The sequence below is a fragment of the Eurypyga helias genome, unplaced genomic scaffold, assembly GCF_000690775.1.
Source record: "Eurypyga helias isolate BGI_N326 unplaced genomic scaffold, ASM69077v1 scaffold4401, whole genome shotgun sequence".
Classification (NCBI taxonomy): Eukaryota; Metazoa; Chordata; class Aves; order Eurypygiformes; family Eurypygidae; genus Eurypyga; species Eurypyga helias.
This window is the reverse complement of record NW_010232580.1, coordinates 1,769-11,953: the sequence shown is the minus strand read 5'-3', so window position 1 is coordinate 11,953 and position 10,185 is coordinate 1,769. Positions and strand designations below refer to the sequence as shown.

General features: G+C 36.7%; 1 protein-coding gene across 1 annotated transcript in view; it reads left to right on the top strand.

Moving 5' to 3' along the window:
* The window catches only part of LOC104516918 (TBC1 domain family member 15-like), a gene marked incomplete at its 3' end in the record, with an annotated part of 22,992 nt that extends 14,005 nt beyond the window's left edge, over positions 1-8,987 (top strand). Inside the window, exons 7-14 of the mRNA XM_010161422.1 lie at positions 1-36; positions 1,553-1,681; positions 3,439-3,542; positions 3,838-3,932; positions 5,329-5,445; positions 7,547-7,647; positions 8,363-8,462; positions 8,890-8,987. The exon at positions 1-36 is cut by the window's left edge and continues 153 nt beyond it. Coding sequence (XP_010159724.1) covers positions 1-36; positions 1,553-1,681; positions 3,439-3,542; positions 3,838-3,932; positions 5,329-5,445; positions 7,547-7,647; positions 8,363-8,462; positions 8,890-8,987 — 780 coding nt within the window. The remainder of the gene's footprint in view (positions 37-1,552; positions 1,682-3,438; positions 3,543-3,837; positions 3,933-5,328; positions 5,446-7,546; positions 7,648-8,362; positions 8,463-8,889) is intronic.
* Positions 8,988-10,185: the final 1,198 nt, after the last annotated feature.

The following is a 10,185-nucleotide window of genomic DNA, read 5'->3' as shown; positions in this document are numbered from 1 at the left end:
CAGCAGGAAGAACCAGGATTTGAAGTCATTACACGAGTGAGTGTATAAATGATGCACTGATTCTTGTTAAACACACCTTTAAAGGAATGGAAGGACTTGAAGCTTGGTTATGAGTTATGCTGTTTATGCTGGTCTATTGTGGGGTATGCTGACCTACCGTTTATTCTCAGGAGTAAGATAATTATTAGCTGTGTCTGGAATGTGTCATTTTTTATGTCTGCAAATAGGAATTTTGCTTTGAAAGAAAGTTTGTCATTACTGAAATGAGGATTATCGTTATCTTGGAGTTACTATGCTGAAAAGTGACCCATTTCATGTTTAGAGTTTCCTCTGTGGTCAGGTAGAGCTATGTTAGTTAAAATTGGGCTATACAGGTTAATAACCAACTTTCTTGGCTAATCGCTTTAACGTTCCAGTTTGTTTTAAGAGGGCTAACAAGATTAAAACAAAGTATTTAATTGGATGTTTAATGTCTAGGTTGTATAAATGTACAGATTTATGTATGACTTGAACCAATGCTAGGTCAAACTTGTAATTGGATCGTGAAACACCTTGGGCTGCTGTTGGTGTCTTTTACGATCACTGGAAAAGGGTATTTTTTTTAAATGCTTGTGGTTACTATTCAAGCAGCTCACATGTTTTTAGAGTGTTAAACTGTTTAGAGTATTTTTTTCTGGAGTCCAAAATAGTGTTAATAACTTAGCAGTAGCAGTGTGAGCTATGTAGTTTGAAGAACTTGCTGCCTAGCACTTAATCAGTTAATTTATAAATGAGAAAGTATAATGAATATTACATACTAGAAATAATTCTGACGTGTCTTAATCTGGCAAATGCCTTAGATTTCTAAAAAGTTGAAACACTGACTTGGTGGTTGCCATCATCAAAATACTTTTATTAAGTAAGGAGTTACTGTGTGCTGAATTCACTGTGTTTAAACATGCAGCTTGGGAACAGAGAGTAACCACAAGCTGTGAAACTTTGCTAGATGTTGGGAGTTCTCAAAGCATGAGAGTCTTGGGCCTTTTTTTTTTAAGGGTCAGTGTACTTAAATTGATCCTTCAGTCACACTGTGCAGTCTGTGTGGGCATAACATCTCTGAATCCGACTAGTTTTTCTCTTAAGATGTGCTAGTGTGTATCAGGAATATACTTTTGAAGTGAAGCTTCCTGTTGTCCTTGTTTGTTGTGTTGCATATACGTAATACATTCCCAGTTACATACAGGCTTTTGGTACACAGGAAGCTGTTTCAGAGGTGTTTGAGGGGGGGTGTTTAAAACACACATATATCCTCCTCCAAAATCTGACATATAACATGTACACCCAGGTCTTCAGCACTGTGTGTCTTGCTCTAAAGATCTGCTTGTGTTGGCCCACGCTACGTGCTGATGTGGACACAGCCTTAGATTCTCAGAGTTGCTGACTGAGGGGTGCACATGTGAAAATGTAGTCGCACTGCATAACAAACTTGCAGGCTTAGTGCTGTTTGTGCAGTTGTTTGAAACTGCTGAAGCACTTCACTGGGGTACATCTAACATATTTGTGTGTGTTTCAGATCGATCTAGGAAAACAACCTGAAGTTAGTAGAAGAGAACCTGTGTCAGCTATAGAATGGGCTAAGAATATGGATTCTGAAGGAAGAATTTTAAATGTTGACTACATAAAGCGACTGATATTCAAAGGGGTAACTTGTTTTTCTAAAGTCAGCAGGACCTATGGCTTGCTTCTGGTCCCTTTTTCTTTCCTTCCCAAACCATGGTTATGCTGTTATTGTTACACTTGTAATGCTTTGACAGGACTTCAAGCGTGAGCCAGGTCTGTATTGTTGGAGAGACTTCATAAAGCATGATTTCACAATAATTGGGTACCTCAGCAGTCTTGCAGCCATACCAGGTGTTCTACAAGGAGAGATCCTCTGGTGGCTGGCTGAAGTGAATGAGTTTAAAACACAAAGGCTTAAGTGATAAAGAAGAGAAATCCAAGTGCCTTTCAGGAAAACATCAGTGCTTCAGTGTTAGGGTATTGGGTTTATTCTTTTCTTTTTGAGAGTGTTTTCTTTACCTTCTCCAAGAAAAGCTTCTCTTCTTTGCCCAGCTGTTTGCCTGGGTTTGGCCCTCATCATTTGAGCAGTCCTCAACACACTGAGGTGTGTTGCAGCAGAAATGCAAATTCAGTCTCAGTGGTGGAATTTTGAAAGCTTTAGTTATGTCCCATAGCTATTCTGTCTAATGTTATTTTAGTGTTTCTCTTTTTTGGTGGGAATCCAGCTGCCTCGATGCATGTTTGAAAGCATGTGGTCTTGCATTCGTGGAGTTTGAGCATAAGCAGAGAATGATAACATTGATATTACATTTTTTTTTAAAGACCTATATGTATTAAGTAACATACTGTGAAGGGGTTAGAGTGAAACTGAGGCCCTTTTCAGTTTCTGTGACTGCTCCTTAATATACCAGTGCCTGAGGTGCCCGATTGAGGACCCTTATGCAATCATGAGAATTATTACAAACCTTTTCTTGCTGTAGCCCATTTCCCTGTCAACTGTTGCCCATTGCCAGAGGAGTGAGTGGTCAGTCGTATTTATGACTCAAGATCTCAATAACTTCCAGTACATTAAGTGCAGATCTTTCTTAAAGAGATAAGTTAAAATGCCTCTCTTAAACTGTCTGCCTGTCACTGGAAATGTACCAGTTTCTACTTGTTTTTGCAGTGGTTGATACTAGCTGCTGCACCATCTTCCTTGCCTTAATTTAAGGGTAAATGAAGAAATACAGTGAGAAATCAAGTTGGCTTTGGACTGGTTAACTGGGGAGTCTGATAGCAAAAGTGCCTCGTCACGACTGTATTGCGGTAACTGAAAGAAACTCTTTGAGAGTAGGATATGATCCACCTAGGACATTTTTGTCACTTGCAAATGATGAGCATTACTTGGAAAGATTTCTGATTGCTTGGAAGATTGATCTGCATGTTGGCTGTGGCTTGTTAGATGATATTATTTGTTTAAAATAAATAAATGGAAACCTAGTCTTTATGATAAGTTTGTGGAGAGACCAGAAGTTTGACAGTTAAACAGCTGATGCTTCAATACATACATTTTAAAGGTACTTCTTTTGCTTCTTAAAGTCTGTAGTGTCCATAAGGTTTTTAGTTCCAGCCATGAAGCAAAAATATAGGAAGAAATACCTTTTGTAAAGTTTTTTTCATCTTCTGAGGATAGATCCTGTGTTCCTATAGTTTTCTGCTTAATTGTCTTCTCTTCCTCCCATTTCCTCCAAGTGTGATCCCTGGTTAGCGATAAGATTTGGCTACAATGTAAAAAGCAGCTTGCTTATAAAAATTCTCCTTAAGTTGTAACTTTAAGAAGTCTTGTATCACTATAGGAACATTTCCTTACAAAAACAAAGTAGTCTTTCCGTTAATGTTTCATATCTATTTTTTTCTTAGGGTCTCTGCCATGCTTTAAGAAAAGAGGCATGGAAATTTCTTTTGGGATATTTTCCTTGGAATAGCACGAAAGAAGAGAGAGCAAATCTGCAAAAAAGGAAAACGTGAGTGCCGTGGGGTTCTTGTTACAAAATAAATTAAAGGCTGCCTTCTTATAGTGTATAGGGCTGGAGAAAGCTTTTTGGCAACTTGAAAGAGAGCTACTAAAAATCATTGAATGCAGAGAAGTGTGTGAGACGTTCATAAAAATGATTCTTACACTAAAGTAAAAATACTATATTAATGGGGGTGGTTGTGTTTATGCAAAAGAACAAATGGAATGAATGAATGCTTAAACAAAAAATAAAGAAATGTAATAATGGAGCATGTTTTGGTTTCAAAATTATCTTTCTTCTTCAGGGATGAGTATTTCAGGATGAAACTGCAGTGGAAATCTGTCAGTGAGGAACAGGAAAAACGAAATTCAAGGTTAAGAGATTACAGGAGTCTTATAGGTAAATATAGATTTAGAAACACCTAACTGTATGAATTCACACACTTTCTACAATTCATTATGAAGTTGAAGAAATTAAACCCTTTGAGTAGCCTATGCGAAGAGGCACTAACAACTAATGTTGCTGTTTTCAGAGCTGTCTGAACTTTGTTACATCTTTAATACTAAACCTTTCTAAACCAGGGTAATTCAAAGCTTTACCATGTTAGTGTTACAGAATGCCTGGGTATTTTAACTTCTTTTACTTAACACAAAATAGATCCTTTTGTTATTAATCCATGATGTAATTTTGCTGGGAGTGTCATTAAATAATAACATACAATAAGAATGTGAAAACGTGTCTGTTCATATTTTAAAATCTTACAGGGATTTGTGCATGTGCATTCTGACTTGTGGAGTTTTATACCTACTTGAAAAATTCCATCAAGTTCTGTTGACTATTAGCACTTTGCATCCTCAGTTCTCTTTGGTAGTGACATTTGAGCACCGGCATTGAGTATTACTAAGTAGTTATTTCAGGAGACAGGATAGGATTTTTATGTTGTTCTAAGATGTGGACTCAACTTGTTTCAGACAGTTACTCAACAGGCAAGCTGAAGGGGTGGAGAAAGTCTGATCTTAGTAGATTAGACTTTTTAGACAGTGTGTGTGTTAACCAAAAAAAAAATATTCAGAGCTCAAAAAAGGCTGAAGTTTTTTTCTGTTAAAGCAGTTGTGTCCTTTTTAAGTGTTTGAAGTGTAAATGACAATATTAGGCTTATGTTGTAAAATAGATCCAAAACTACAAACCACTCATTTTATTGAAAGTGTAGTCAGAGTTTTGCTTAATATCTATAGATCAATCTTGAATTTCACATTAGTATAGAGTATGCAGTGTGGTCGTTATCTTTGAGGCATGGAACAGGCGGTTTCAGCTCACTGTGAGTTAGAGGAACTTCTTAAGTAGAATTTATAAACATGCTGTCCTGAACTATCACAGTGGTTTTGAGCTGATGGTGTGGTGACTTTCCTGCTATGGCTTATGCTGCTTTGCGTGAGTGTTCATAAATGGTACAGCATATCTAACTCGCATCAAATTGTTCTTAGTCCCTGTAAGTGTAGAACGTTTTCGTCGAATTATAATCGGGAATTTTTCAATGAAAAGTATTAAGCAAAGCAAGGCAAAAAGCTTTAAAATCTGTTTATAAGCATATCTTTTTATTTGAGGCAGGAAGGATTTTCTTTCTTTTAAAATATTCTCTACTTGGAAATGACATTCAGTTATGCGGTTGTCTTAAACACTTCAAAGCTTTGTGTCTGAGGAAAAATGAGCAGTTTAAACACAATCTGAATTCATTTGATGCTGGCTTTGTAGAACTTGTTTTGAAAATGTTTTTACATCTGGACTGTTTTCTTAGAAAAAGATGTGAACAGGACAGATCGAACAAATAAATTCTACGAAGGTGAAGATAATCCAGGATTGATTTTACTTCATGATATTTTGATGACCTATTGCATGTATGACTTTGACCTGGGTAAGTTGTGTTCCTCCTAACATAAAAGCCCTGTTAGTTTCTGGTACCCAGCTTTGCTTACACTGAGGCCTGTTAATAAAATTGAGCTTGTGTTGATTACAAAGTTTTTTGTAAATGTCAAGATTCATATTTTAATAATGCAGATAACTTTGTTCAGTTTCTCATCCTGCTGCTGCTTCTCTCTGATGCTTATCACAGGCATCTGAATTCGTCAGCTGAGGTGGGATAGGGAATTAAGTGGCAGTTTGTCTTCACCATAGCCCTACTGTTATTTTTTTAGAATTGAAGCAAGTTTGCTTTTTTGAGTTTTAAATTAGTTTGGGTCTGTAGAGCTTGAGTGTTATATCCGTTTTTAAGACTGATACATCAATAAAAATGAGAAACCAGCTGCCACTGCTGTAGTTACAGCTCAGCATGCTGAACCAGCTGTTTGTAAACACGGGTGTTCTTATGAATACTTTAAAACCTGGTTCTTGAGGAGTACACTTAACAGTCTGTCAAAAATTAAACTTCAGTGTACGCATCTGTTGCAGAAGGAAGAGGGTGTAATATCTTGCTTTAATCACAGTGTATGTGAGATGCCTAAATCTTGGCTTCTGTTAATTGTCGAGGGAGGGTGGGAGGGAAAAGCCACTTCTAACTGCTCCCTCCTTCACCTCTGGCATTTGGCCATTGTGTACTTGGGGGTTTTCTGGTGTTCTGTCTTAGTGTTGGGATTCTGAAAGCCCACTTTGTGGCAGATTTCGAAGGCAGAAAGGAACAAATCTTCACTTGCTACTGAACTTGCTGCAGAATGGTAGTACTTGTCAGCTTTTGTCCTGTCTGTCAAGTCTGTTGAGAGACTTGATCTTTGGCTTGAAGAAGGGCGAAGTAGAACTGATTGAGACTGTATAAACCTGTAGCTCTGTTCTGCACGTCTTTCCACATTTCAGCTGCTTTAACAAGCAGTGACACATAAGTGACATTAAAGCACATTCACCACCCACTCTATTAAAAACATCGTTTAGATGGCTTAAATGTATGCAGTGGGTGTCTTCTGTTTATAAACAAGCAAGAATAATGGAAATGTGGTACATTTGACATTGTGTTGGTCCAAGGCTTCTAAGCTACTCAAGCATGGGCAGAATGCTGGCCTTTAACCCTTCTACAACAGCTGTAGAGAGGTCTGAATAATGCCACAAACTGCCAGATAGGGGAGGGGACAGAACAGTTGTTCATGCAACATTTTCTGAATGAATTCCTCAAGTCTGCCTCAATGAAACTGGTTTTAATCTTTAAAAAAGAGGCTTTTAAACTGTCTTGAACATCATTTTATCTGTGTTTATCTTTAATTGGCTATAGTATTAAATGTATAGGGAATAAAATATTTTTTCCTTTGACCTTTTAATTACTGTTTTCTGTTCTTTGTTCTGTTTTAATTCACACCTGCTCCATGTTTTCAGTCATTGACTCAAATTCTCTTTTCGGTTGTTCAGTTATAATTATAGCATGAAGAAATGTAATCAGCCAAGCTTGAGTTCAACCAAGAAATGTGATGACATGTTGAACCAACCACTGATGATAGACATACACATAAATCGTGTTCTCACTTACTTAGGGAGGTCAGCAGCAACGGGGCAGAACATAAGCTGACTTGAGCATCAGTGGTAAAGTACTTGGAAGAGTCAGGAAGAAGGGGAAAAATGAGCTTTCAAAATCCTTGTCTTCTGCTCTTCTCAATTGGGCTGTTAATGCCTCTTCCAGCTTCCTTATTTGTAATTAAAAAGCTCTATAAAGTTTTGAAAATGTTTTGTGTGCAACTACAGTTTTTTAGCTATTTGTAAAGATTATATGCTCTAAAGATTTTTAAAGATTCTGTGATTCGATGTTCTCTTTAGATTGGGAGAAAGCAATGCTAAATCTTGTTAGATCTGCTGGATGTTGGTTATGGTTAATACAAAAATGTCTTTACTGGTGGTTGAGTTAGAAAATTATAGTATCTATACAAACTGGGGAAACAAACATTCGTTTCAGTCATTAAACACACTTGAAAGATTATGGTTTAGCTGCTGATTTAACTAGATTCCTATTTGCCTTTTCTTTCCCCTTTCTCTCCATCAAGGTTATGTCCAGGGGATGAGTGACTTGCTTTCACCTGTCTTGTATGTTATGGAGAATGAAGTAGATGCCTTTTGGTGCTTTGTATCATACATGGATCAAATGGTAAAATAAAGCTTTTCCAGCCTACGTAAACAGATAAGCTGTGGGATAGCATTTAGGGTTAACTTTATTTTATGAACTTCATTGTGTGTTTTAATTTTTTTTAAAACAATCATCTTATATTTGAAGTCAGTCAGTTTTTGCTGATTAACGCAGGTTGTGGTGGGTTTGTGGTACTATTACTGTGCAGTACAGACAAATTTGGCTCCTTGGAAATTCCAGAGTAACTCGGAGCCATCACAAACAAATTCCTGTTAATCAGGAGTCCTCTGGCAGGGTTTTGTTCAGGGTAACGGTTCCCTGTCATACTTACCTTTAGGCATTTGTTAAATGCAATTCAGACTTTCCACAAACTGAAGCTTTTATGAACTGTGCATGTGGCAAAGCAGTAGGTGACTGGTATGAGAATGAAAAAAAGTTGTCTCTTTGGTTTGAGCGCAGCGGTGCAGCTTGGAGGTACAGCGCGTAGGCCGATTTAAAGTAATTAGTGCATACAGAAGTGTTAGTGAAGAAACACAGTTCACTGCTTTAGTTAAACCTGTCGGCAAAAGGCAGACACTTCATTAGATAGTACAGTTAAATACCCATATGTTAAATACCTAGAGGATGAGAACCACTGTTGCAACAACAGAACTTCTTTAAAAATCTAAAATAGCTGTAAATCTCAAAATTACTGAGTTACTAGAAATGACAGTGCTAATATTTTTATCCCATCCAGCATCAGAATTTTGAAGAACAGATGCAGGGTATGAAGACACAACTAATTCAGCTGAGCACTTTGCTTCGTTTACTAGACAGTGGATTTTGCAGTTATTTAGGTAGGTGTATTATTCACACCCAGTAACTGAAACAAATTCCTGCATTCTGTCAGCACTGATATCCTTACCAGGCTATAAACATAATTTCAATAGTAATGTATGAATACGGGACTTGTAAATTATAGTAATTTAAAAAATGAGTAATGTATGAATACAGTAAAATAGTAATGTATGAATACAGGACTTACAAAAAAGCCTGAAAGATTTCAATAATTGCTCTGTGCCTATTGAAAAACAGGGTCATCCTGTTACTGATTTTAAAAATCCCCCATCCTCCGGCAAATATAGTGGATTCTGAAAAGGGGCTATCATCTTAAAAATCAGTGGTGTGGTTGTGTAACTGTAACGTGTGTTGGGTTTTTTCTGGTTTTCTCTTGTTGTCTTAACCAAATATGGTGTTTATGAAATGTAACACTCTTATTCCTAGAATCTCAAGACTCAGGCTACCTTTATTTTTGCTTCCGATGGCTTCTTATCAGATTTAAAAGGGAATTTAGCTTTCAAGATATTCTTCGACTCTGGGAGGTAAGAAGTTACTTCATCACACAAACTCCAGTAGTTTTTGGCTTTTAGAGTAAAAAGCGTGGATCATTGTGCAAAGTGGTTAATGCTCTAATTTTTTTTTAAACTGATTCAGTGCAGTGTGGTGAGGACATATTAGCATGTGATATGTCTCTTTTGCCAAAATGACGACTTGGAAGTTAATAAAAAAACCACTTCAGAAAGGTTTCGACAGGATCCTTTAGATGAGGCTCTGAAGTGAAAATAGTAAGTGGAGAGTATGAATTCTTAATGGAAAAGAGCTTATACTAGAAGAAATAGCATTTGTATGTGTCTGATAAGTTTCTTGACATTGGTAGCACTTTATAGATTAAGTGGAATGAAGCACTGTCAGGGTAGTTTTTTTGTTAGTCAAAACAAAGAGGATGATGTCAGAAGATCCAGTTGATAAGGCCTCATGGTGCTAAATAACAGTGTAAAAACTTCAAAATGTGGAAGTTTTGATAATTCCAGGTTAATAAGATCTTTTGATCTGGATGATCTTGGGATCAGATGGAGTAATTAAGACGAACTAACATTTTTGTTGAACATTCTTTAATTGTTTGTTCCCAGAAAAATTGAGAAGTGTGCCAACAGTGTAGGTTTATTGTCTTAAGATGCATTTAACAGGAGTACAGTATCCACTAAAGACTCTCAAACAAGAGAATAAAAGTTTAGATGAATGGAAGGAGTATATTGTAGAGTACAACATCACACAGAGTTGTGCTGGGGAGCAGAAGGGTAATGAAAAGAACAGAACTGAGATGCATAAAAATTGTACTATAATGAAAAATAATGTTGATGCTTTTATTCACTTTTTCCACTAATGAAAAAGGAGTCGCATAAAGAGAAGGGCCTGTATTTAAAACTGTCTTAAGTAAATCTTCTTTAGCTTTTTATCATCAGTTGGTGGAATTTACTGTCATAGAGTATTGAGGTGGTATTTTAACTGCAGAGGACTAAGAAGTTTATGAATAACATTCATAAATAACGAAACCAAAATGTACAAACTCAAAAGAATTCTCTTATTCCAAGGGATAAAATGGTAATGATTTTGGGGGAAAAAAATCACCCATCATCTTGTTTTTCCCTCTGTTACCTTGTCTTCTCAGTATTTTTTAAAGACTATTTCTTCTCTTTAAAATGATGACAACAGTGTTTTTTATAGCTCATGGTCCCAGGC